The sequence below is a fragment of the Moschus berezovskii genome, chromosome 17 (genome assembly GCF_049115385.1).
Source record: "Moschus berezovskii isolate FMDL1 chromosome 17, NW_MosBer_1.0, whole genome shotgun sequence".
Classification (NCBI taxonomy): domain Eukaryota; kingdom Metazoa; phylum Chordata; class Mammalia; order Artiodactyla; family Moschidae; genus Moschus; species Moschus berezovskii.
The window spans coordinates 62,453,691-62,481,174 of record NC_142476.1 but is presented as its reverse complement, the minus strand read 5'-3'; the positions used below and the strand labels follow the sequence as shown (position 1 = coordinate 62,481,174).

At 53.5% G+C, this 27,484-nt stretch overlaps 1 protein-coding gene across 2 annotated transcripts in view; it reads left to right on the top strand.

Annotated features, from left to right (window-relative positions):
* The window catches only part of COQ8A (coenzyme Q8A), a 46,695-nt gene that overhangs the window by 16,296 nt on the left and 2,915 nt on the right, over positions 1–27,484 (top strand). For both annotated transcript variants that reach the window (XM_055419765.2, XM_088845514.1), the window contains exons 2-11: positions 8,260–8,445; positions 11,154–11,561; positions 11,806–11,872; positions 22,051–22,125; positions 25,045–25,167; positions 25,914–25,999; positions 26,110–26,250; positions 26,745–26,826; positions 26,920–27,013; positions 27,258–27,399. In XM_055419765.2, coding sequence (XP_055275740.1) covers positions 8,269–8,445; positions 11,154–11,561; positions 11,806–11,872; positions 22,051–22,125; positions 25,045–25,167; positions 25,914–25,999; positions 26,110–26,250; positions 26,745–26,826; positions 26,920–27,013; positions 27,258–27,399 — 1,395 coding nt within the window. In that variant the 5' untranslated portion in view covers positions 8,260–8,268. The remainder of the gene's footprint in view (positions 1–8,259; positions 8,446–11,153; positions 11,562–11,805; positions 11,873–22,050; positions 22,126–25,044; positions 25,168–25,913; positions 26,000–26,109; positions 26,251–26,744; positions 26,827–26,919; positions 27,014–27,257; positions 27,400–27,484) is intronic.

The window sequence follows — 27,484 nt, the reverse complement described above, 5'->3', positions numbered from 1 at the left end:
TGTCACCCCGCCACCCAGAGAAGACCTGTTTTGCATGTTTGCTTTCTATTACCCATCACCCTTCTTTCAAACTTCTTTCGTCCTCCCTCTATCCTTTCAAAACAAAGGATAATATTTTTGTGTAACTTGCTGTCTTCCTACGTGAGAATATATGGTAAACTTTCTTACTTGCCAGTAAACACCTTTCATAGTGTCATTTTAAGTGGCTGCACAGCAGTCCATCTGTGGGTGTACCACTATTTATGTAGGCAGTCTTAGTGTTGTAATTTATGTTCTTGTGGCTGAATTATCACACATTCAATGTTAAGGAAATGCAGTTTGACAGAATTTGGCAGGATGCTTGGATAACTCCCAGAAAGGATGGGCTGGGAGGGCGACAGGGAAAGGGGACTTCGTAGTAGACACACAGGTTTGGGGTATTCCAGAGGTGGCTTGTAGCTGTGGGGCATGAATGACCCTAGTAGCCCGTTCCCCATTGTAGAAGCTTGACTCACCAGGTCTGGCTGGGACTGACTGACAGCGGAGGGGTAGGTACGAGTGGGGTTGGAGTGGGGCACAGGCTCTTTCTCTCTGTCTCTTTCCCTGGGTTCTTCTTCCTTCAGTTGGCGTTGAAAATTGATGTGTATTAGGATATTTTTGACCAACCTAGATAGTATATTAAAAAGCAGAGACATTACTTTGCCAACAAAGGTCCGTCTAGTCAAGGCTATGGTTTTTCCAGTGGTCATGTATGGATGTGAGAGTTGGACTGTGAAGAAAGCTGATCACTGAATAATTGATGCTTTTGAACTGTGGTGTTGGAGAAGACTCTTGAGAGTCCCTTGTGCTGCAAGGAGATCCAACCAGTCCATTCTAAAGGAGATCAATCCTGGGTGTTCATTGGAAGGACTGATGCTAAAGCTGAAACTGCAATACTTTGGCCACCTCATGAGACGAGTTGACTCACTGGAAAAGACTCTGATGCTGGGAAAGGTTGGGGGTGGGAGGAGAAGGGGACGACAGAGAATGAGATGGCTAGATGGCATCACCGACTCTGTGGACATGAGTTTGAGTGAACTCCGGGAGTTGGTGATGGACAGGGAGGCCTGGCGTGCTGTGATTCATGAGGTCGCAGAGAGTCAGACATGACTGAGCGACTGAACTGAGCTGAGGATATTTTTGAACCTGCTGATGAATGGGCCCTCAGGCCGGACCTCACTAGGTAGAAGCCTTCAGGGTCTGAGATACTGGCCCCTGGGGTGTGGTTTTAAAGGCCGACACGAAGGGCACATCTACAGAAATTCATGGATTTGGGCTTCAGATGTTTAAGTCTTTTCTTTAACACACACACACTCTTAACAGTCCTTGGAGGAAACAGTCCACTGGTGTTTTCATTTTCTAAGAGGGAAAGAAAGAAGGAAAAATTTCAAGCATGTAAAGGAATTTTCCAGTGTCCATGCAGCGTAGAAACTGGGACTTTTCATGCCCAAAGTAAAAAAAGATTCCCCTTGGCCACCTGTGAGCCCCCATCCTGGGCCTCTTTTCCCAGGAACACTAAGTGACAGTCTTGAGATTCCTTTCGTGGCTGTCTCCTTTTTCAGTTTCTTGAGGAAGAGTAATGGGAAAGGAAGGGGCCATGGAAGGTTTCTACTTAGGGACAAAGCCAGACTTTTTCTGGCCTTGCTACTTAGGGAGTAGCAGGAGAAGCATTGAGGAGAGGGTCTCTTTTTAGACTTCCTGCCTGGCCTTGAGTGTGGACCACCTTGGTTCCTTTTTCCCTCTTCTTCCAGGACAGGATTCTTAAGGTATGTTTCCAGGACCAGCAGCAGCAGCAGGTGGGAATCTATTAGAAATGTAGGTTTCCAGGTTCCATTTCAGACCTAGAGAATCAGAAACCTGGGATTGGGGAGCAGCAAGCTGTGTTTTAGTGAGTCTCCTGGGTGATTTCTGATGCCCCCTAAAGTATGAGAACTCTACCTCAGACAAAGCTCCTAGGAGACCTTTGATTCCATATGTAGATTAAAAGCTGCAAGCAGGTGTGAGCCTGTCCCAGAACTGGCAGGGTTTCTTAAATCTTGGGGGGACCAGCTGAGTTCATTTCTGTCTGCTTTGTGTCCAACGTGGTGCTAGTTGATGGAGACACGGAGGGGAGACCACAGGTGTGGTCTGTGCCCTCCTTTGGCTCACAGCTCAGTGTGGGGGACCCACAGGAGATTTAGAGCACAGTCACTGCTACCTGGGGATGGAACATGGAGCCGTGGAGGGACGTGGGTGGGCTTTGGGGATGGGACATGTTGTGCTGTTTGCACTGAGATCTGGTGAGAAGGAAAGACGTGCGTTCTTGCACAAGACGGCGGGGGTTGAGGGGCAGAGAGGTCAGTTAGGGGCTGCTGTGGTTGCCCAGCTGGGAGCACCTGGGGGGATTAGGAGAGGTGGTCGCAGTCCTCAGGATGGGGAGCCTGGGTGGGCGGGTAAGGGGAGTGAAATCAGTTCCGGATGTGCTGAGCTTGATGTCCATGGGCCACTGGATGATGAGCATGCAACAGCCAAGGGATGAAGCCTGCTTGGGAAGGCTTGTCAGGGAGCTTCACACACACTCCCCGAGACAAAGGGCTCACTGTGCAGCTTGCTTTGGGGTCCTTACACTAGGCATCCCATGGCTTCCAGGCCAGCTCAGGATGGGAAGAGATCAGAGGAGGGCGTGCTCGCTTTTAGAGAGACAGACTCTGGGGTTTTCCTTGGATGGGAGCTGGTCTGTCTTGTCACACTTCATACTTACAGAGGGGATTGAACAGTGGCTTAATAAATGTATTCACTGTCCCTGGCTTACTGTCACGTTGTGAGACGAGAGAAGTGACAGATCGTGAATTCTGGCAGTGAAGGGGGGGCTTGGGGATGCATGTGGGAGCCCGCCCCCCAGATATAATTCTCCCATGTGGGTCCTGATGGAAAAATTTATGGTGACTTTATTTGCTTAATGCTTGTCAGGATTGTCTGTTTTATGTGGGTATGTATTTTGTGGGGATACACCATGCGGCTTGTGAGATCCTAGTTCCCCGAGCAGGGCTTGAACCCAGGCCACTGCAGTGAAAGCACCCAGGCCTAACCACTGGACAGCCAGAGAATTCCCATTTATTTTTAAAAAGAACACAGTTCATTGTCTTGCTGATACATCTTACTGTAACTGGCCAGGTAGGCATCACTTGATGGATTTTTTGTTTTTCAATTCTGAAGGCTAGATTTGAAGGCCCTCACACCCCAGGTAATTTCCAGCTAAAGGATCTCAGAGTCTGTTTTGCAGCATGAATGAAGGCTCGTGGGGAAGGTCAGAGAGTGAAAGTTCAGCCGGAAGATTTCCTCTCAGAGCGTGAGGATTCCCTTGTCAGGGGACGCTGGCTGTGCTTCTTTCTCAGTGTCTGCCCCTGGGGAGTGGTGAGCGGCATTTGTTCCAGTTCTTTCTCTCTGGACAACAACTTTGTTTACTTCCTTTATAGCCCTTCAGCACGTTAGACCGGAAAAGGGGCCTGGAGACCCCCTCCCCGCCCCCACCTGCGGCAGCGCCCTCCTGCTGGGGAGGCGGGCAGCGCACTGTGTCCGTGGCTGGGCTGTCTGGGCTCCCAGGCTTTGCCGCTGCTCAGCTGCCTCCCCTGCACCTGATCCTCGCGTGTTAGTCTGAGTTGGCCTCTGGCTGTCGCCGTGGTGGCTGTGCCCATTATAGATGTGCGTGCGTGCCGCCGTAGCTGTGCGCAGCGGTGCCAAGGGCAGGTTCATCCCAGGACCTGCACAGACTAGCCCAGAGCAGCAGAGGGGAGGTGTGTTCAGAAAATAGAGCAAGTGACTGTATTTTGGTGCTGGTACCTTAGTGGGCACCCCTGAATGTGAGTGCCCGTCCTCCACCCCTGCTGCTGTATCCACTGGTGCTTACTCAGGGGAGAGTGGGCGGCTCCCAGGTTGTCTGGGGTGCATGGGGCCAAGTGGGTGAGGAGCCTGAAAATACCCTTCATCCCTGTATTGTTCCTCAGCAAGGTCCCCAAAACCCATTTAAGAACCAGCAGGGTGAGGTGGGCGGGGGTGAGGACTCTAATACTTGTAGCTGAAATCGTGATGAGGATAAGATTTGAAACTTGTGGTTAATGTACTTTCGGGGCTTTTGATTTTATTTACCTAAGATCCTGATGAAAATGCCTGCTGGTGTAGCTGAGTGCCTGGTGCCTGTGCATTCCTGCAGGGGTTTTGCACCAACATTCAGGATAGCTGAATTCTGAGTCATGTTGGGGTTCTGGTGTATTAGAAATAGGATTTATGAGAGCCAGTTTTTGAAAATCAGAAGGTGAGCACAGTTCTGGGAAGGTATTTCCTCTGGCAGTTGTCCACCTTCCCATCCCACTCCTTGAGGGTACACATTCCTTTGTCAAAAAATATCCGGTATTGACTAAGGTTTGAACGTTTCACTTTGTACACAGCAGAGCAGCATGTGGGGAGGCTTGGGGGCAGTGGTCCCTGCACATTAGATGAGTAATCCTCAAGGAGGGCCGGCATGGGCTGCGATTTTGAAATATGCATCCACCTGTGAATCTGTTGACGAGGCCAGACTGTTTTTGAACATCATCTGTTAACGTGAGAAGAGGCGGTATTGCCCCACAGTAGTGGGAAGGTGCGGAGAAGGCAGTGGCAACTCACTCCAGGACTCTTGCCTGGAAAATCCCATGGGCGGAGGAGCCTGGTAGGCTGCAGTCCATGGGGTCATGAAGAGTCGGACATGACTGAGCGACTTCACTTTCACTTTTCACGCATTGAAGGAAATGGCAACCCACTCCTGTGTTCTTGCCTGGAGAATCCCAGGGACAGGGGAGCCTGGTGGGCTGCTGTCTATGGGGTCACACAGAGTCGGACACGACTGAAGTGACTTAGCAGCAGCAGTGGGAATGTGTATTTCCGTGATGTCATTTCCACGTGGGTGGAACCTGCCTTCCCAGGGAACTGGCTCTAGTCCTCCTCCTCCATGATGGCACTCTCTGTCCAGGCTGAGACAGGTGCCATGGAAAGTTCTCCGGTATGAGGATTCAACCATGCAGGCAAGAAGAAAGGCATAGCTAATTAATTTTTAATGTGTACTTTTAAAAGATGACATATTTATTTGCTACTTTGAAAGTGGAATATGTGAACTAAAAGTTAATGAAATATAGTTAGGAAAATAGTGAAGGAGACTGTTATTACTTACATTTCCCAAATGCAGGAATTTAATTTAAAAAAAAAGATCAGTTTATTTAACATTATTTTCCTCTTTTGAATTTTAAAACATCATCATTGTAATGTAGGTGTCATCCTGGCCCATCAGGGAACTGTGCTCAGAGTCGACATACTTAGAAACCGAAAGAGTTAGGACTGGACTCTGGTGGTTCCAGACCTGCCTCTGCGGAGTGCAGGCCACACCTGGGTATTTCACAGTGAGCTCTCCGTCGGTGCGGGGGGCCATTCAAGCTGCTGCTGCTGCTGCTGCTGCTGAGTCACTTCAGTCGTGTCCGACTCTGTGCGACCCCACAGACGGAAGCCCACCAGGCTCCCTTGTCCTTGGGATTCTCCAGGCAAGAACACTGGAGTGGGTTGCCATTTCCTTCTCCAATGTGTGAAAGTGAAAAGTGAAAGTGAGGTCACTCAGTCGTGTCTGACCCTTAGCGACCCCACAGACTGCAGCCTACCAGGCTCCTCCATCCATGGGATTTTCTAGGCAAGAGTACTGGAGTGGCTTGCCATTGCCTTCTCTGCCATTCAAGCTAGGCAGGGGAAATTAGCCAAAAAACCCACTTATCATCTTTGCTCTAGCAAAACTTTAGTTATGTGTTATGATAACTTGGATGAGAAATTTAGTGGAATTAGTTTTAAGCTTAAAAACAGAATTAAATAGGTCTATCAGTTAGCAGACAAGGTGAGGTTTTGGAATTATCGAGGCTTGTGGCCTGTGAGGTGCTTCCCCAGTGGCTCAGTAAAGAATCTGCCTGCAATGCAGGAGCCACAAGATGCGGGAAGATCCCCTGGAGGAGGGCATGGCAACCCACTCTACTATTCTTGCCTGGAGAATCCCATGGGCAGACGAGCCTGGTGGGCTACATGGGGTCCCAAAGAGTTGGACACGACTGAAGCGACTTAGCATGCGTGCACATGGCCTATGAGAGTCTCCTGCCTTGGTTATCTGGATTGGATTTAGAGGTGAGCAAGGGGAAGATCTGTTTCTGGGGACTGCTGCAGCCTGGGGTATGGTGGATGGTCCTGGGACCACCTGCAAGGGTCCTTCTGAACAGATGGGGCTGGGGCCCTGGCCTCTGCCATTGCCTGTCCCTGATGTCTCTTTCAAAACTTCTCTCTTTGTGAGTGAAATGTGTCAGCGGTGGGACCGAGGGCAGGGGAGCTGTTGAGAGCTGGCACCAGCTGCATTTGAGCTCTGATTACATGCTCTTTTCCCGGTCCTGGACATTTGGTCTGTGGGGCTCACACTTGTTTATTGCCATAGGAGCAGGAGCCCAGAGTGGAGCCCAGGGTGTGAAATAGCACTGGGTGATGGGCAGGGCTACCTTCCCCCCTTTTTCCCATCTCCCTCAAGGGTATGGTCACCTTCCAGAAACCTCCTTGGCTGTGATTAGGGTACAGGAGGTTCATTTGTGTCTAATCAGTGCCTCCCTGTGGGAGTGCTTTGGGGTCAGTGGACCGAGCATTTGGAGCTGAATGGCCTTAGCCAGTTCGTTAACACCTCTGACTTTGGTTTTCTCCTTTGTGAAATGGGGGCAATAATATCCATGTCATTAGGTGGCTTATAAAGATTGAAAGGAGATGGAGTGTGGAAAGCACCCCAGCCTCGTGTCTGGGAGCTGTCTTCCTATGAAGGTGAAGGGGTCTTTGAGGGCAGGTCTTTGGGTGGGTCATCTTAACTTGCCAGGCTCCTGTGCATGTGTGGGTTTCTCTTCTTTTAAGTAAAAGTAGCTGTGCCCATGCTTAGAAGCCGAGCGGATCCCTGGAGGTGTCCCTGGACTGACGGGCTGCTTCCCCCTGAAGGGAGGACAGGAGCGAGCCTGCATCTTTGAAGTCCCAAGGGTTCTGATTGAGATCCTTGTCAGTGCTCTCCCCTGACCTTCCCATCTGCATTTCTGTTAATTAATCTGATGAGACTCCTGAAGGTGTCTCTGGGATGGTCCCCTCCCTCTTGCTGGCCCAGCCCTGTGTCCAGGGTGTATCTGCGCTTCTCGGCCTCCTTGTGTTGTTCCCAGGTTTGTTCCTGTGGGTCTCCTGCCTGCTGTACCTTCACATCCCATCCTCTTGTCTCTGGGACTCCTGGCAGATCCCAGCTCCTCCCTGCCGCTGGCCAGAGTGCTCCTGCCCACCCTGGAGTCTCCTGCTCTTTTCCTTTTTCTTGTTTCTTCTTCAGCGCCACCCCCCCCCCCCATTTTAGCTTATCTTACCCTTCCCAGCAGCACAGCCCCAGGTAGGTCTTGGGCAATGCCTGGGAGATTGCCAGCACGCGCCCTACCCTGTGAGGCATGCTGTGTACACTGGCTTTCCACTTCTTCAATGCTGATATAAAGAAACACGTTTTTATGCTGTGACCCAGTAGAAAGGAGAGAGCAGCCCGTATGCACATGGAGGGGACCCAGGTTTCAGGCCGAGTCCTGCCTGCATTGTTCCCGCACAGTGTCCTGTATCATGTTGGTGTTGTTTTTAATGCTGGTTTAGGATTTTCCAAGTGCATTGCCTGAGTGTGGGGAGGGATTGTGGTTGTCCCTTGGTGGGTGGGCGTCTTCAGAGGCTTCAGGGCAGAGCAGGAGTGGCTGGGCACGGACAGACAGCCCCTGAGGAGTCGGGGTTGGGGGCCCCAGAGCCCTGCAGGGAGGTGTTCCCTCCCCAACCTACAGTCTTGGTTCAGAGGGAAGAACACTGAACTAAATTAGGGACGCCCAGATTCAAGTCCTAGTTCTGCCGCTTGGTGGCTGAGAGGCTTTGGGCAAATCCCTGCACCCTGTGCCACAGGGTGGCCGTGAGGTGAGGAAACACGGCCCCAGCTCCACAGACCCTGCCTCCGCTCAGTGCCCTGCAGCGTGGGGGGTCCCTCAGTCTACCTGGAGCCCTGGGCCGTACCTGCCTCTCTTTGTTCTCAGTCAACCCAGATCAGAAGGGGAGGTCATTGGAAAAACCAAACAGCCAGAGTTTGGGGTAGAGGTGGTCCGTGTGAGTGTGGCCCTGTGTGAGGCCTGGAGCCCCCACCCTGACTTGGCCCACCCCACTCTCTTCCAGCCCTGAAGGATGGCTGCCATGTTGGGGGACGCCATCATGTTGGTCAAAGGCTTTGCCAAGCTGACCCAGGCGGCCGTGGAGACCCACCTGCAGCACCTGGGCCTCGGCGGGGAGCTCATCATGGCGGTCAGGGCCCTGCAGTCCACCGCCTCAGAGCAGGTCGGCATGGTCTTTGGGCAGGCGCAGGTAAGGAGGCCGCTTGGCGGTGGGAGGGGGGCTGGACTTGGAGGTCTTGGTGAGACCAGAGGGTGAGCCAGGACACCTCCAGGATGGCTGGTCTCCAGACAGCCACTGGTTAGCGTAGCCCACCGTCCTTCGGGTGTGTGGAGGAGGCTGCCGCCGTGTGACTGGCGTTTCAGTTATAGGAAGCTTCAGAGAGCTGGGAAGAACCCCAGGAACACGACGCCCAGCACGCTCTCCGGTCTTACCAGTAACTCACCAGCACTTACCCTTTGCCTACTGGTGCCAGGCACGGGGTGCAGAGGGGAGAGACAGGCCCTGCCCTGCCGGGGGCTGCCTGTGGCTAGCTCTGTTCACTCTGCTTGGCCTGGGTTCAGTTCCTAGGCCTGTCCTCAAGGTACTGAAGAGAGGCCTTTTTAATTTTGGGAAATAAAGGCCACAAAGATGGAACTCATGGTCCCCTGTGTTCTTAGGAGAGGCAGCTGGAAGGATCCCAGTGTATCTGGAAGGCCAGATACACTTCCTTCTCTCTGAAGCAAACAAGTACTTTATAAGACAAAGCACCTTCTCCCTGTCCCTGGTTTCCATTAGCGTTTCTTTGTTGGGTCAGTTTTGTAAAGTGACATGAGGTCTCCCCTGTGTGGGTGGGTGGGGCAGGCACATTTTGTTGGACGTCCTGCCTCAGCATTGAGTGTCACAGGGTTCAGTGTCAGCAGGTCTTCCTGGGGCTTTGAAACCCTTGCGCCTCCCCGCCGCTCACCCCCACCCCTCCTGGCCTGGCTGGGCTTCGTTCTCCTCCTGCACAGGCTGGGGTCTCCGGGAGCTGACTCGGGAGCCCTGCCCCTTTCCAGGGCAGCAGCCTCACCTCCCGCCTCCCTCTCATCCCTCATGTTGTCTTGTGCTGAGTCCAGCGACCTCGATGCTTTACTGTCCAAGGGGAGGGCTATAAGCAGAATTGAGCGCTGGAGCCATGGTTGTCAACAGGGTTGCTATAGCAGAGCGCCGCCCACCACGGCGTCATCCGCGTGGTCCACACCCCGTTAAGGACAGCCCGAGGGCATGGGGAGGGTCTGCGTGTGCTTGCATGTATGTGTGTGCACTCATGTGTGCCTGGGCACGTGTGCGTTGGGAGCTGTGCTGTGAGGGAGCCCCACTGCTGCGCCCCTTCCATTTCTGCCCTGTCCTTCTAGACAAGGACACGCATGCTCCTCCAGGCTCTGGGCCGCCAGCCTCTGGCCAGTCTCAGGTTAGGATTACCAGCCTCCCCTCCTGCTCCAGTGGCGATACGTGTCTCTCTCTACATAGACGCCTTCACCTTGCAGAGGTCTTCACTCCTGTGAAGCTGCTCTCCCTCTACTTTCTCAGGGGATTTGTTCACTCTTTCATTCAGCAGACACTGAGTCTGGTCCCCTTGAGACGCTGGGGTCTGTTGACTGCCACATAATCAGGTCATGGTAACACAGGGCTGGTGGCCAGCAGGGGAGTTACAGGAGTTACGTGGCTCGCAGGACCCTGCCCCAGACTCCCTCTTTCCAGGGCCTCCCTGGCCACCTTGAGAGGTGCCTCTTGATTTCTTCTCTGAGGAAGGCGCTGTCAGGTGGCCTTGGGGCGGCCGGTGGGGCCGCCTTGGCTCCAGGTCCTTGCTCTGCCTGGTGGGCCACTCAGGTTATTTCAGCTCCCTCAGCCTCAGTTTCTCACTTGGGAAGAGTGAGCGCCTGCCTCTTTTCTTCCACTGGAGGGCATGTCTTATCTGTCTAGAGTCCACAGTATCTTATCAAGCTGGAGTGAGAAGGCTTTGGGGTCTGCTGCTGCTTCTGTAGGATCTGCAGGCAACGCTCTGTGTGTTGAATCCATTTCAGAGAATCCTGGATTCAGGGAATCCAGGCCACTGACCTCCCTTCAGGAGTCGGTGCTGTTCTAATTATAGTCTTCTCAGCGCTGTTCCCTTGGCCCCGTCTGAGCCTCACGTAACTGTGACTGGGGGGAGCCCTATTTTCAGAGAAGGAAGCAGCAATGAAGGGTCAGGAACTCGCCAGGCCACTAGGGGTTCAGATGTAGAAAGACCCTGGGCCTGAAGCTAAAGCCTCAGCAACTGTTAACAGGGAAAACCTGGTGTGTCACCCTCCTTGCCTGCACTGTGTACCCCCTGTGCCAGTAAGAGCCGGGCCTGGTCCTGGCTGTGACAAGCCCTCTGGCGAGAGCCCCTGAAGGGGTGCCCAAGGCTGACTGGCGGAGATGCCGCAAGGCACTGGCCTTGAGTGGCAGGGCAGGCCTCCCTGTGTGCTGCCCTCCCCTCTGCTGGTCAGTGGTCATGCTTTTACTTTGCAAAGCTTTCCTCATCTTTTGCCCTGGCTCTGCCTCTCCAAAGCCCCTGGTAGCCTCTCCTTAGCCTGGATTTACAGGTGAGGCGCTTACTCCAGGTGGGTGGTCACTCACGTGGTCCAGTCTGGGCACTCACGTGGTCTGGTCTGGGCACCCAGCAGGGGCCAAGTGCGACTGGCTATCCTGGCCCACAGGGTGGGAGCCCTGGTGGGAGCTGGTGTGGAATCTGGTCCCCCTGTATCCCAGGCTGCTGCTCATCTCTAGAATGGGCCATGGGGTGACACAGTAGAACCCCTTGGAGGGTGTGCTGTCATGGCTGGAACAGGGTGCACACAGGGATTTGCTCCTGGCTGCCCTCTTGCTCCTCTCATGCTGGCTTTTGTTTCTTGCAGAGTCAGGAGAAGCCTGAAGAATATTACTCCGAGAGCCTCGATGACCCGGAAGGAGCATTCCACTTCTCAGGGACGAGGGCTGAGAGTGCCTCTGAGGATGTCTCTGCAGCGTCCTCCCCGGAGCAGTCACCTCCGCCCTGGGCTCATGCCGGCAGCGAGGGCCCGTCTCCTGCCTATGTTGCCAGCGGACCCTTTCGGGAAGGCGGGCTCCCGGGCCAGGCCGCCTCTCCTCTGGGCAGGGTGAACGGGAGGCTCTTCGCAAGTCCCAGAAACCCATTCTCTGCCCCGGGCCTTCAGCGGAGAGTCTACCACCAGGACCAGTCATCCATGGGCGGCCTCACAGCTGAGGACATTGAGAAGGCCCGGCAGGCCAAGGCTCGCCCTGAGAGCAAGCCCCACAAGCAGACAGTGCGTGCAGGAGGCCCCTGGGGTGGGGCTGGAGTGGTTCCCACAGTCCTACTGTGTCAGGCGCAGCCTCTGGGGACATTGTCCAAGTCTGTGGCCTGGAGTTTCAGGCACACAGAGGCCTCTTGTGGGTGGAGTGTGCTGCCCTTGGGGTAGAGAGGGGCTGTGGGGGGCAGCATGGACCCTGAAGGTTGGTCCTGTCCCTGGTCACTGATGCCATGAAGGGCTCTTTCTCTTCTCCCTCTAGCTCAGTGAGCATGCTCGCGAGCGGAAGGTACCAGTTACACGGATTGGGCGGCTGGCAAACTTTGGAGGTAAGGTGCCAGTCCTGGCGAGAGGAGCTGAGGCTGCCGTGGGGCCTGCATGAGGCGGGAAGGGTGGGGACCCAGGGGTGTCCTGGGGAGGGTGGTAGCTCCTTTTTTCTCCATTCTTGGATGTTTTCCATGAATGTGAAAATGAGTGATTGTGAGTGATCCAGTCACTACCTCAGCTCACCCTGGGGATCAGTGGGGTGTGGCTGATGCTGTGCTGTGACTGTGGCCTTGCTTCTTGTGGGGCAGCGTCTGCAGCATCAGCTTCTCACTCAGGCCTCCTGAGGCCCCGCAGACAGGAGGCAGGACAGTGGGGCTGCTTGGCTCCTGGACACAGTAGTTTCGCCCAGTCCTTTGGGGAGCCATTTGCTGATTCCCACAGGGCTGCGGGCACCAGTAGAATGATATCGAGGTGTGTTGGCCTGAGCTGCTGCTGTCCATTTTAATACACTGTAGAGTTGTGAGTTTGTCCTTTCCTTTGGGAGTTTGTGTGCAATACACCTGTGCTGTCTTTGTCCATATTGGAGGATCATCTTATAATGAAGATTCACAGCAGTTGTATCTGCTTTTGTGATGTTGTGTTGTCTATCTGGTGCTTATTCGCTGACCAAAATATTCCTGTTGAAAGTGCTGTCCTTTGCGATGGTTCTGCTTGAAGATGGAATGACTTCTCTAAAGCTTGCTTGTCCTTAAGTTCTCCATTCGTACTTTAATAAAAGTTTGGTGTTAGTATGGCAGTCAGCTCTGGCAGCTTGATTCATATACCCTTGCTGGGCAGGTGCGAGGCTTTGTGTGACAGAGGTCTCATTGGCTCCTGTCGATGCCAGTGCTGACTAGTCATGAAGGCACACTCACCTGTCTGAGCTGTTACTGCCTGCCTTTCGCTTTCTTGGTCTGTACGTCTCCCCTCCTGTAGACTGTACATCAGGCTCGCTCTTCTCCCTGGCTGCTCTTCTCTTTTGAAAACCCATCTTCCTCCTTGTTCAAAATTGCTTTTGTGCTCCTTGGCCCTCTGGGACCTGGCCTGATGTGTGGGCTTCAACATTGAACAATGGCTGGCTGTCCACCTTATGTTCAGAGCAGACGAGGTTAATTGAATAATCTCAACTCTGAGGTTTTCTTCCATAACTGTTATCTCAATCTTAAAATTTGACATCTGCTGCTACTTATCTTTTCCAGAATCTGGCATCCAGTGTCATCTGAGTTTTAGTACAAAATTATTATTATTATTATTGTTAATTAGTACGAAATTATTGCTTCATTTCACATTCATGGGCTAGCAGTTCCTCATAGAACATTGTAACCCCCTGGGGTGCCATTACCAGAATGGTTTTGAGAGTCGCGGCTCTGATGGTGTCCAGTGGTCCCCACGCCCAGGAGACACGGCACTTCCCTGCTTTGCTCAGCGGCTGTTAGTTGGGATGTTAATTATCATTCATATTGACTGGAGGTTCTGTTCTCTCCTCCATGAGTATGAGGGCAGGAACCATTTTCTTCTTACTCTGTAGTTTTTTTCTGTCACCTGTAATCCTCTTCCCCTCACTCCAGACCAGAGCTCATCACAGAGCCCTGTTGCCGGAAGGCTTAGTTTGACTAACACAGTTTACAATGGGCGTAAGCCTCTCTCTGGAGTCTTTGCGGGGGTGGAGTAGTAGAGGACCTGTTTGGGAAAGCTGTCAGGATGAAGGTCGTGATGGACGATTAGAATTTGAGGGAGATCGTGGTGAAGCCGGCAAAAGTCATGCCCTTTTGGGTGGTGGGTTAAGGACAGCAGGCTGACGTGAAAGCAGCGGTAGAGGAAGGTGTGTAGGACAAAAAGGCTACTTACTTAAAACCAGGGTGCAGGGCTTCCCTCATGGTGTGGGAGACATGGCCACCAGAGGGAGCTGGGGTTGGGGGAACACAGGCCCTGATCTCTGTAGAGGCTTTGTACCCTCCAGAGCCTCTTGAGCCTTTGCTGACAGCTGCCAGGTGCCCAGAGCCCTCCTTCAGAGTCTCTGCTGGAGATTTGCTCACAGCTGTGAGTTGCTCACGTTGCCCATGCAGTTGGAAGCTCATGTTTCAGGATTGGAAGTGGCAGGATGGGAGCAAAGAGGAGCCAGGTCTGGAAAGAATATGCTGTTCTGGCCCCAGAGGTAAATTCTGGACCTTCTGTCCCATCCAGAGGTTTTCAAACTGTGGGTTATGACCCTGAAGTGAGTGTGAAATCAGTTTAGTGGGTCAGGACCAGTGTTTTTAAAACAAGCAAATAGAATGGAATTGAAGAGAAAAGGATCAGAGTTAGCATTGTAGATCCTGAGAACTTAGAACATTGTAAAAATATTTGTTTCAGATATATTTGTGCTATTGATCCATGTTCTTCATTGTATTGTATATGGCTTACTGGTGGGTCATTGTCTAAACAATTTGAAGTGACACTGCTTTACTTTCTTCTCCTAGAAAACACTTAGAACCTTTTTTCTTCTCACAAGGGTGAGGTGTTTTGAGGTGCAGAGTAACAGACTTTAGGGAGTTTTATGACGGGTATGAAGGAAGGCAGTTACTCTCGATCTCAGGGAGATGGGGTTGTGTTTAGGAATGTCAGCAGCAGGTATTCAGCTATATGGAGGCAGAGGCAGAGGCTTTCCAGTTGGAATGGCACATTTTGATGGGTCAACTCTAGGTCCAGTTTTGCCGTGGGATGTCATGGCTGTGATTCTGTGGGCATGGTGATCTGTACTTTTGTCCTTTACTTTTAGACTTTTCTTTTTGCTTTTGGTTTTCAGCAGTGTGACTGTGACATACTTGGGTGTGATTTACTTTGTTTTTATTCTGCTTGGGATTGCAGAGCTTCTTGAATCTGTAGCTTGATGTCTTTCATCAATTTTGGAAAATAATGGTCATTTCTTAATATTGTTTCTGGCCTGTTCTCTTTCTCCTCTCTTTCTGAGACTCCAGTTACCCATATGTTAGGTCTTTCCTTCTGTTTTATGTGTCTCCTCTGCTCTTTTCTGTATTTTTCATTTGTGCCTCAATCTTACAGGTTCAGAGAGATGTCTTATCATCTCTCCTGCTTCTACAAATAGAGGGAGAACTGGATGATTATAGAAATGAGACTAACAGATAAAGTGAGCACTAAAGAAAACTTGTTTCTCTGATGGCTCAGTGGTAAAGAATCTGCCTGCCAGTATAAGAGATGTGGGTTCTTTTCCTGGGTTGGAAAGATCCCCTCGAGAAGGAAATGACAACCCACTCCAGTATTCTTGCCTGGGAAATCCCACGGACAGAGGAGCTTGGTGGGGGGTGTTGCAAGAGTCAGACATGACTGAAGCTAATAAACAACAACAAGAGAAAACTTATCAAAAGGAGCTGAGCACTATGTGCATAGCACTTTGCCGATCACTGGGACCTTCACTTAGGAATTTACAGTCCACATCATTAAGGCAGAAGGGAGAAGAATACCAAGTAAGAGAGCTAGAAAGAGAAGAACAGCAAGTGAAGAAGTAGGAAGTGACAGGATATTTAGATTCTACGCAGAAAGAATTTTGAAATATGATACATGAAAATAGACTCTAGTCTGAGAAAACAGTGGGCCAGGAATGAAGAGTAGAGGGAACGGACTCTCAGGAATCCTCTTATTTTTAAAAGGTAAAAGGTTAAGGACTCTTACTCCCAGAAAAATACATTGCTTTAAAAAATAGTTCCCAAGACACCATTGAATTTCTTAAGTGATTTTGTAAGAACAGTGTTCTCACTTGTGTTAGAAAATAGGTAAATGCAAACTGATCGCTATTGTTGCTTAATTTCTTAAAGACTCTGATAACGTCCTGTTAATACGTCAGCGACAAGCTCTCTCTGAGCTCATTCACCCCTTTTCCCACAAAGCTTTTGTGTCGTTCCCCGCACCCCACCTTGACTCAGTAGTAAAACTGAAAACAAAAGATTTTGGGATAAATGGGCATAGTTTGGTGATTTTTAAATTTTGCTAAGTAAGAACATTTTAAACAAAACCTGTCATCAACTATGAACATCATTTAATTTATACTTTTAAAGGCCATTTAACAACATAAAAGTCCAAAGGACATGCTCCCAAGATAAAGGATGGTAAATTGAGTAACTGAGTTTTGTTGACGGCCTCATTCTATCTTCTTTGTTTTCGGATGTAGACCCTGCTGTGTCTTACCAGGGGCCTTGCAGAGCCGGTTCAGTAGTGGTGATGCCCTTGGACCCCTTGGCTGGGGTTGGAGGGACAGCTTGGTAGGGGTGGGAGTGTTCACACTTCTGCAGTAGGACTGTGTGTTCCGAGCTCCTGGCATGAAACCGTGTGTTGACTTGTCTGAAGTCAGGCTTCCCCCACCAGCATTTATTGATAGGTCACTTGATTTTCATTGAGGGTGCGGAGATCTGAGGTCCTGGTGTCAACAGGGGCTGCCCTGGCGTTCCTCGTTGGGTGGCACTCAGTGATGCCAGCTTTGCCGCCTGACTTCCCGAGGATGCACGCTGCACGTGTGCTGTCCCTCTAAGCAGCCGGTGCTCTTCTGTGCCTCTGAGGTTGCAAGACTGATGCCCCGTAAGTCCAAGAGAAGTTAGCAACCTTGGCAAGGGTGAGGGAACATGGTTTCCTACATTTTCCAGGAGCATACTTCAAAGGGACTCTGAGTCTGGGTCTGCCACCCTTGAACTCATCCGTTCTCCCTGATCCAGCAGAGGGGCCATCAGTTCTTCCCCTCCCACCCTGGCCCAGTTCTGAGAACCGAGGAGAACGCTCACTCTACAGGGAACTTCCTCCACCGCTCCTTCCTGTTTGCCTTCCTGCAGCACTGTGGGCTGCAGCCCCTCCCAGGCCTGGAGCTGGCATGGTGTGGAGGATGCAGGTGATGGGAGAGAAGGTGGAATTACCAAGGGTTCGGGAGCACCTTGAAGCAAAGGAACTTTCCTCGTCCACTGCCTCTTCTGTGTAGACTTCCTTGTTCTATGAGATCAGGAGGCTCGTGGGATGTGTTGATAAAAGTGAGGCCCGAGAACAGTGCCTGGCACGTGGGTGGTGCGGTGTGAGTGAGGCTGTTTTTCCCTTAGGTTTGCCCCTCACCGCTGCAGGAAATCTCTGGCCAGCCTTGCTCAGTAAACATGCCTGGGGGTTCTGGCAGGTAAATACGGAACATTTCCTCACTTCTTTCTGCTCTCAGGCACCTCTCACCAAGCCTCCTCGCGGACGCGGCTGTTTACTGGAAGGTGTTTTATTTTTACTTTTTTCTTGACCTCTGTGCCTATGTGGGCGGAAGCCCAGTGGTTGCTCAGAGGGGCCGTATTTATCTCTTGAGGACCTGCAGAGGGCCTCTGGGGCCTGGGCTTCCTGGTCACGAGGAACAGGCCCAATTCCCTGGGAAGCAGCCCACCGCTCCCAACTCCTCTAGGGAGAACCCTGCTCCCTGCAGCTCCTCCCTCCTTCCGCATTTCTAGCCTGAAAAACCTCCTCTGGTGAGAGAAATGTAGGAACTTTCTTGAAAGGGGCTGGTGCCTTCTCACAGCCTGGGGTGGTGGCCAGGCTGCTGACGGTGGCCATGGGGCTGCTGACCTGGATCTGTGGCTGGTCTCCTCTGGGACCTCTGAGCAGCCTGTGCGGTCCAGGTCGGGGCTGCCTGTGGGTCAGGGCATGGACGGCGCTGTCCTGAGGGCTGGGGTTTGGGTGTGGGTGGGGATAAAGGTGACACACGGAGAGTGAGCGAGCCTGGGCTCAGGGTGTCCTCACCAACTCAGGGAATCTGAGACAGAGGTGCCACCCAGCTCTGCGGGAAGGAGGAACCTGGCTGCACCCTGCCCTTCTCTCTCCACAAGGCTCTGAGAATCTTTTAAATCAGCCGTGTTGGGGACTGGCAGGAGGGCCAGTCTATTCCTGGTTCAGTAGAGCTGGAGCTCTGAGGTCAAGGTCAGGGCTGGCTGGCTGGTAGGGCTGCTCACCTCCCGGGCCGCAGTGGGGAACCTGTCTGTTGGCAGTTCTGAAGGCCTGGCACCAGGCTGGTCCTGAGGGAGCTCGCGGGGCCATAGAAGCCTGTGGCCTCCTTTGCAGAATGTTCTCTCCGTGATTCAGTGTTCAGTGACATGTCCTTGGCTTGGAGAGCTTTGGACAGGCTCTGTCCCACAGCCTAGAAGTGGCCAGAGTAGAGTCTGAGGGGTCTCAGCAGGAGGTACAGGGGGCTCTGCAGAAGGAGCAGCATGGTGTCTGCTCGCAGTGGCCAGGCTGGGTAACCTTTGGTGCATCTGCCTCTCTCGTAGGCTTCTCTTTGGATTTAATCTAACCAGAGAAAAATCTTGGGGCAGAGAGACACTGGTGAAGGTCATTGGGATTTGAAGGTTAACGTTCCCATTATCATTATTTTGCTAAGTCAGATAGTGTGATGAGTGGGGTGGGGATTGGCAGACAGCAGGGAGTTAATATTTGATCAGAGACACGGCTCTGGCTCTGTGCTCAGTGTCCTCTGGGGCTAGGTTGGGGTGTCAGAGGGAAACAGGCCACAGCATCTCCATTCAGCGCACCAGGGTGTCCTTGGGGGCATCTCCAGATGACTGTGGCCTCTTCCTGTGGCTGCCAGAACTTGGCTTATGCTTGGCATGTGCTGACTGAGCAGCACCATGGGCTGCTGGGCACTTGAAATGTGGCTGGTCCAAGTTGAGATGTGCTCTGAGAGTAAAATACACATTGGATTTGAGGGCTTAGTGTGAGAAGAGAGTAATATATCTTTTTAGCAATGTTTGTATTGAGTACTTGTAAGGGATGATATGATGGACAGGGAGGCCTGGCGTGCTGTGATTCATGGGGTCGCGGAGAGTCGGACACGACTGAGCGACTGAACTGAACTGAACTGAAGGGATGATATGCTGAGTTGTCGTGTCCGACTGTTTGCGACGTCATGGACTGCAGCACACCAGGCTTCCCTGTCCTTCACCATCTCCTGCAGCTTGCTCAGACTCATGTCCATTGAGTTGATGATGCCATTCAACCGTCTCATCCTCAGTCGTCCCCTTCTCCTGCCTTCAGTCTTTCCCAGCATCAGGTCTTTGCATCAGGCCAAAGTATTGGAGCTTCAGTTTCAACATCAGTCCTTCCAATGAATATTCAGGGTTGAATTCCTTTAGGATGGACTGGTTGTATCTCCTTGCAGTCCAAGGGACTCTCAAGAGTCTTCTCCAACACAACAGTTCAAAAGCATCAATTCTTGGGCACTCAGCCTTCTTTTTGGTCCAACTCTCACATCCATACATTACTACTGGAAAAACCATAGCTTTGACTAGATGGACCTTTCTGGCAAAGTAATGTCTCTGCTTTTTAATACGCTGTCTAGGTGTGTCAGTTTTTCTTCCAAGGAGCAAGTGTCTTTTAATTTCATGGCTGCAGTTACCATCTGCAGTGATTTTGGAGCCCAAGAAAGTAAATTCTGTCATTGTTTCCATTGTTTCCCCATCTATTTGCCATGAAGTAAGTGATGGGACTGGCTGCCATGATCTTAGTTTTTTGAATGTTGAGTTTTAAGCCAGCTTTTTCACTTTTCTCTTTCACTTTAATCAAGAGGCTCTTTAGTTCTTCTTCGCTTTCTGCCATAAGGGTGGTGTCATCTGCATATCTGAGGTTATTGATATTTCTCCCGGCAATCTTGATTCCAGATTGTGCTTCATCCAGCCCGCCTTTTCTCATGATGTACTCTGCATATAAGTTAAATAAGCAGGGTGACAATATACAGCCTTGACGTACTCCTTTCCCAATTTGGAACCAGTTCATTGTTTCATATCCAGTTCTAACTGTTGCTTCTTGAGTTGCATACAGGTTTCACAGGAGGCAGGTAAGGTGGTCGGGTATTCCCATCTCTTTAAGAATTTTCCACAGTTTGTTGTGATTCACAGTCAAAGGCTTTAGCATAGTCAATGAAGCAGAAGTAGTTGTTTTTTTCTGGAGTTCTCTTGCTTTTTCTGTGATCCAGTGGATGTTGGTAATTTGATCTCTGGTTCCTCTGCCTTTTCTAAATCCAGCTTGAACATCTGGAAGTTCTTGGTTTGTGTACTGTTGAAGCCTAGCTTGGAGAATTTTGAGCATTACTTTGCTAGCATGTGAAATGAATGCAATTATGCAGTAGTTTGAACATTCTTTGGCATTGCCCTTCTTTGGGATTGGAATAAAAACTGACCTTTTCCTGTTCTGTGGCTACTACTGAGTTTTCCAAATTTGCTGGCATTCTGAGTGCAGCACTTTCACAGCATCATCTTTTAGGATTTGAAATAACTCAGCTGGAATTCCATTACCTCCACTAGCTTTGTTCATAGTAATGCTTCCTAAGGCCCACTTGACTTCACATTCCAGGATGTCTGGCTCTAGGTGGGTGATCACACCATCATGATTATCTGGGTCATTAAGATCTTTTTTGTATAGTTCTGTGTATTCTTGCCTCCTCTTAATATCGTCTGCTTCTGTTAGGTCCATACTGTTTCTGTCCTTTATTGAGCCCATCTTTGCATAAACTGTTCCCTTGGTATCTCTAATTTTCTTGAAGAGATCTCTAGTCTTTCCCATTCTATTGTTTTCCTCTGAGGAGGCCTTAGAAATAGTTGAGAAAAGAAGAGAAGTGAAAGGCAAAGGAGAAAAGGAAAAATATACCCATCTGAATGCAGAGTTCTGGAGAATAGAGATAAGAAAGCCTTCCTAAGTGAACAATGAAAAGAAATAGAGAAAAGACGTTGAGTAAACTTCGGGTTAGATAAAATATGCAATCAGAATTCATTTCATATGCTTCTTTTTTGCCTTTTTAATGTGGTCACTAGAAAATTAAAAATATCCGTGGCTGGCATTATATTTCCTGGGCAGCCCTTGTCTACCCTTTGAATAGGAGAAAGGACAGTATTAGCGAACATCTTTAAACAGTGTTGCCCTATGACTGCCCCTCCTGGGAGCGCTTCAGTTTTATTCCACTGTTTAATCCTCACACCGACGGAAGAGGCGGGAGCTGCCTTTACAGCTGACAAAGTGGGGGCTGCACATTTGCCTAATGGTGGGTAAAGTGTATTCCAAAAATACATATTTTTTAATTTGGTTATCCTTTTTTGATTTTTAAAATTTTATCTTCACTAAGTAGCTTTCTCAGTAAATTCAATAATATTTCTCATAGAAGTAACATAATTGTAGAAAATTTGGAAAATGTAGAAGCACGTGCAGGTTTCCTTGCCTGGGGTGAGCCCACCGGGCCTGCAGGGAAACTGTTCCGTCAACCTCCCAGCCCCCCAGGACCGTGCTCACCAAGGTCCGCTGTTCTCGGGGCCCCTTTGGCATCTCCCCTGGGTCTCTGCTGTCCCTTCTGCTGTGCTCAATGTGCTCCTGCACGTGCTCTTCACTCTCTCGGCTAACTGTGCCCCTGCCGCTAAGCCGGCCGGAACTGTGTTTGAAATAGAGGAGATGGGCCCTGAGCCAGGCTCCTGGGCTTTCTGTGTGGGCTGAGTGGCACCTGTTAGGCTTCTCGGGCCTCTCCTGGACAGTTGGGATCATCCAGTACCAACCTCTGGACAAACAATGTGTTAAGAAACTTTGATTTCAAAGGTTGATGAAGGGAGAAAGAGGGGCTGATACCCCACCCTCCTTAAACCCCTGTGCATGTCTGTGGGGCCTTCCTCTTGAGTGAGAGCTGCGGTCTGGGCTCCAGTGAGTCCCCATGGCTTTTGCAGAATGTTCCAACCCTACCAATGACTGCTGTGTGTTGTGGTGGTAATACGTCTCCTTGCAGCTGCAGTGAACTAGATCAGAGAGTTCTAGGGTGTTGAGGCTCATTGCACACACTGTGAAGTGGGTGACTGTGTTCCGAAGGGTACCCTGTGCTGTCCTTGGCCCGCAACCATTCCTGGTTCATTTTCCATTTGTGCTGTGTCTTCCCATGTGTTTTTCATTGTATGTTGTCTCGGGTGTGTTTGTGTGTCGTGTGAGCATATAGTAAAGGTGATGGGAGTGGGGTTAGAGGAGACTTTTCCACCAGAGCACTCATCTTGAGTCAGATGTTCTCTGAAAACAGTCACTGTGTTTCTTCTACCTTTTCAAGATGTCTGCAATGCCAGCACGGGTCCTCGGGGAGCGAGGCCCTTGTCTGCCTGGGACTGCTCCGGGGCTCATGGGGAAGGGCAATGGGCAGCTCCTGAGCGAATGCCCAGAGCTCTCAACCTCCTCTTTGCAGGTCTGGCCGTAGGTCTGGGCTTCGGGGCCCTGGCCGAGGTCGCCAAGAAGAGCCTCCGCCCCGAGGACCCCTCAGGTGAGCTGGGCCCTTGACCAGGAGGGTAGGGTGGGCCCTGGGAGGTGGGCCTGTTAGCTCCGAGCTCCTGCCTGTGTTCCCTGAGGGTTGGCCTACAGGGGCACCTTGCACCTTGTGTTCGTGTGAATGGTAGCCCTGGAGTTTGGGACCTGAAGGCCACTGTGCACCCGGCCCGGCCCACGTTGGCTCACCCACCCTCCTGGCTCCTCCGGAGGGTGAGGAAGAGTTCACTTGCTCTCTCCTGACAGGAGCCTCGGGTTCCGTTGGGGCCCTGGGTCTGCTAGGCCAGCTGCCCAGGGCTCCCCGTTTGACTGTGGCTGAGGGATGTGGGAGCTGCTGGAGCTGTGGGGCCTCCATCCCCCTGCTCGGTGACCTGGGGTGGCCATCTCCTCTCCAGCCTCAGACCGTTCATCTCTGAGGTGAAGGTCATGACTCCCCTGTGATCCTAGGGCCAGCCCGGGGTCAGGTCAGAATGCCCAATCCCCCCTAGTCTGGGTGGCCAGCTGTGGGCAGCACTCCATGGAGAAAGTTCTGCAGACTGGCTGCTGGAACCTGGGTGCTTATGGTGCTGTGTTAGTGGGTCAGGGGGCAGCTCCTCCCACCTTCCACTTGTGGGGGTGCTCAGCCAGGGCCCCTCCCCCAAACTGGTCCCGGTGTGGGGGGCGCTGGTTGGGTAGATGCAGAGAACTTTCCCTTTAATGGAGTTCTGGTGGCATTAAGGGCAGCCCTGCTAGAGCCGTCTGCTCATGGATTTCTCAACATGTACTCGTTGTTCCGGGCTGAGTGCCCCCTGTCCCTGTTCAGGGCTCATCAACTCATTCCAGGGCCTGACACCTCCTCCTCCCGTCCCTGGGGACCCTGAGTGGTCCCCACTCTCTGGCTGCACTGTGGTCCCTGAGCCCTGGCTACAGCCTTGGGGCTGGCTTCCCTGGTGGCCTGCCAGCCACCCGGATGGCCCTGCTTCACCTGCAGGACCCTCTCGAGGGGACGAGAGTCTTCTCAGGGGAGATGGCACTAGCCTGTCCCACTGGCCCCTGAGCATGTGTGTCCTTGGAAGGGGCTGGAGGACAGAGAGGATTAGGGAGGTATTTTTAGTGTTGGTGCTGAGGCTCCGGGAAGTGAAGCCTGACTCTGGAGTGAGAAGCCAGCCTTCCCCAGGCACAGATCCTCCCATCCTCCGCTCCAAAACTGGCGGCTCTCCATCCCGCCTCGTCCAAGCAGGGAAGAGGCAACCCCGGCTCCTAGGTTACAGCTGGTGTCCTCTGTCAGGGGAGCAGTGGCCTGGCTGGGGGTCAGGGCACCTGGGTGCCACCAGAGCAGGGAGCAGGACGTGGGGCTCAGGCCAGAGGGTGTGCTCCCCCTTCCTGAGCAGCGCCTGGAATGCTGGGCCTGGAGGGTGCCCACCAGCCTGGCCCGCTCTCCCCAGAGAGCCTCTCCTGCCTGGGGGGCAGCCCACCATGCCCTTGGGCTCCCTGACTCCCCCACATTGTTCTCAGACCACCCTTGCCTGAGCTAAGGAGACTGGCCTGCTGTGAGGAGGGGCTGCCTAGAAATCTCAGGAGGGCCAGGCCCCGTCTCTCTATGTCACGGTCACTGTGTCACTCGGGGCGAAAGTGTCCTCCTCCTGCCTGGGGTGGGGCCTTCTTCCTCCTCTGCCTCCTCAGGGACACGATCCAGGTCGCTGGCCCATAGGGCCCAGGGGCTGAGCAGCTGGGGAGGGCAGAGGGGACTTAGAGGTCTCCCGGGGACCCCTCTTGGCCCAGCCACCTTGGAGTGGCCCCACCCAGGGGCTGTAGCTTCCATGACGTCCAGCCGCTGGCCTCTTCCTGTGGAGCTGAACTCTTTCCCCTTTCTGGGGCCCTGTTCTGATATCTGGTTCCCTGAGAGTGAGCCTGACCCTGTGTAGGCCTAACAGCTACCCTCAGACACTGGCCTTCAGACTCACATTCCGCTTTACCCCTTGGCCCTGGTATATCAGAGGCCAGGCTGGACACAGCCCTGGACGGAGGGCAGTGGCATGACACCACCTGCCCTGGTCCCCGCATGGGGATCTGGCTCAGACCTGCTCTGAGTGCTGGACTGGGCCAGCAGGGATTCAGGCTGAGGAAAGTGCCAGGCACCGTGGGGGCAGCCTGGGGAGTTTCTGGTCTAACTGGGCTCACTGGACAGAGGGCAGGACCACCGGGTAACCCCTCCTCATCACCTTGAGTCACCACCCAATACCCTCCCACCCCTGAGTATTCTGCTCCCCTAAGGTTCCTGCACTTTCTCCCTGGGCCAGCTGGCTGCAGGGGGCTGCAGGGCCTTTGTGGGGAAAGGGGAGAGACGGGCACCCACCTGGTGAGACTGTCCTTGACCCTGCACTCCCCTCCCTGGAGGACTGTGCTCTCACCATGGCCAGTGGGCCCTGGGTGACTGTGCAGGGACTCCGGGGGTGCTAGTGACCTTTGTCCAGGACACTGAGGGGCAAGGGACAGTCACTTGGCCGGGGCTAACATGGAGGGAGAGGCCCCATGGGCCAGCCTGTGTGTGTGTGTTGGGAGGGTGCTGGGGGCCAGCCTGGGGTGACCTGCGGGGGGCTCAGAGGGCCTTCCTTGGCATCTTGGGGGGCAGGTGTGAGATGTGGAGTTAAAACTGCGCTGCCGGTTTCGTGGCGCCCTGGGAGGGAAGCCCTTTGTGTCAGGCTCTCTGCTGGGCTCTATTCCACCGCCCTTAAAACATGCTAAACCCTGACACTTCGTTATTGTTCCTGTTTTTACTGGGAGAACCAGTGATTTGCCAAGACCCGCAACCAGGGGCTGGTGGGCTGGGTTGTCTTCAGGTTTGAGTCGGGGGAGGGGCCTCTTGGGGTGGGGGGCGGGGGTCCCAGGTCTGGCAGCCCCGCCTGAGGGGCATCATGGTGGCTTTGCCCCCCTGCAGGGAAAAAGGCCGTGTTGGACTCCAGCCCCTTCCTGTCGGAGGCCAATGCTGAGCGCATCGTGCGCACGCTGTGCAAGGTGCGCGGGGCGGCGCTCAAGCTGGGCCAGATGCTGAGCATCCAGGGTGAGTGCGACCAGCGGGGGGCGGGGGGGCGGTGCGAGGGGGCTGGTGGTGGGGGCGGGGGGCTGAGGGGGGGCTGGCAGGGGTGGGGTGCAGTGGGGGGTGGGGAGCAGAGGGAGGGCATGTGTTTCGGCCCTACTGGGGACGAGTAGGGAGGAGGGTTTTCTGCTCACTGACTTCTCTTGTTGAATCCTTGCTGTTAACCAACCTGGGATGTTTAAAAAACAGAGTCTTAAATAAGAGCCCCCGGTTGTTGTTTTTTGGCTTCTTCTGAGTGTTTTGGCATATCCAAAAGTCCTGGCAAATGGTGAGAGTCAGTCAGGCTGATGGTCCGAGGGTGCTGTGGGCGAGCTCACGGGCTGCAGTGGCGTGACATCGGGGCTTGGGGGGTGTGGTCCAGGGAAGGAAGACTGGGGAAGACGCTGTGACTGAGCAGGAGGCAGGCTCGGTGTAGCGCTGAGTGGAACCTGGGTTCAGGGGAGCCTCAGGGCTTCTGCTGGGGCCCCCCAGGGCAGAGCATCTGAGAGGCTGGTGTCCTGAGTGGGAGCAAAGCCAGTGGCCCTCAAGTAGGAGGAACCTGAGGCTGGGCCTGTGCCTCGTCTTCTCTGAACCCGGGGTTCAGTGTGTGGAATGGTGGAGCAGCACTGGGCCTCCTCTGAGGAGGCCGTACTGGGCAGGGTGATGGAGGCGGCCTGCGTGCCCTCCTTCCGAAGGATCAGCGCTCTGCTGTCTGCTCTGCTGCCTTCCAGACGACGCCTTCATCAACCCCCATCTGGCCAAGATCTTCGATCGGGTCAGGCAGAGCGCAGACTTCATGCCGCTGAAGCAGATGATGGTGAGGCCGGGGCCTCTTGGCTGGGGTGTGGTGGCCCTGTGGGAGGGGATGGGGGCTCCTCGGGGTGTCCCCGGCTGTGCTCACGGCCCCTCCCTGGTCTCTCTCTCCAGAAAACTCTCAACAATGACCTGGGCCCCAACTGGCGGGACAAGCTGGAGTACTTTGAGGAGAGGCCCTTCGCAGCCGCCTCCATCGGGCAGGTGCATCTGGCCCGCTTGAAGGGGGGCCGTGAGGTGGCCATGAAGATCCAGGTAGGTGCCCAGGGGGTGCGCTCATGTCCTCGGGAGCTGCTCAGGGCAGAGCCGGGGCTTGTGGTGTGGGGGCCTCTGCACCCACACCCCCGTGTGTCCCTGTGCCCAGGGCAGAGTGCGTGTCTCATTGCTTCTGTCCCTAGCACCAGATCAGCGCTGGGTGCTGAGAAGTATTAGCTGAGTGACTGGGAGGGAGAACAGCCACCCAGCAAGCTTGGTTTGAGTGGGGTAGGGACAGGGGACAAGTGACTGTGCCTGGGGGCCTGAGCTGGAGGGGTGGGGCGGCTGTTTCTGCATGGGGGTGGGGGTGCGGTAGGCAGAGTAGAAGAGGGTCATGGTGGGCCCGGGGGTTACAGCAGCATCGTGGGGTCTTGGCTCTGCCCTGTGGAGGTGTGGGGTCCAGGAGAGACACAGCTGGGAAACTGACAGGCGGCAGGAGGGTGGGGGCCCTCAGGGCCATGCTCTGTGTGCCCAGTGCCCTCTGCTCCCTGCAGTACCCTGGCGTGGCCCAGAGCATCAACAGTGACGTCAACAACCTCATGACCGTGCTGAACATGAGCAACATGCTTCCTGAAGGTGTGAGGATGCTGCTGGGCAAGGGCAGGCGTGGGGGTGGCGTGCTGACTCGGGGAGCCCCTGGCCACCCTGACACCCTCCTCCCCCACCCAGGCCTGTTCCCCGAGCATCTGATCGACGTGCTGCGGCGGGAGCTGGCCCTCGAGTGTGACTACCAGCGGGAGGCCGCTTGCGCCCGCAGGTTCAGGTGCGTCTCCAGCCTTGGGCCCTTGCCCACTGCTCCCGTTGCGGGGACAGAAGGGGTTGAAGCCCCTCCATCTCCGAGGGGCAGAAGACCGTAGTTGGGGTCTGGGGTCAGAGCCCCGTCTCCCACCAGCTGGAGGCAGGGCCTTTGGCCTGGAGGGTTCAGCCCCTCACTGTCCTGTGTGTCGTTTCCAGGGTCGGGGTGGGAGGGTCAGGGTGAACAGGGTGTGACCTCTCATCCCCGCCAGGGAGCTGCTGAAGGACCACCCCTTCTTCTACGTGCCCGAGATCGTGGACGAGCTCTGCAGCCCCCACGTGCTGACCACAGAGCTGGTTTCCGGCTTCCCCCTGGACCAGGCCGAGGGGCTGAGCCAGGAGATACGAAACGAGGTGCGTCACTTGGTGACCCTGGAGTCCCCAGCACTCCCTGTGGGGGACGGGGACAAAAGTGCTTCTTCGTATCCCCACCCGGTGA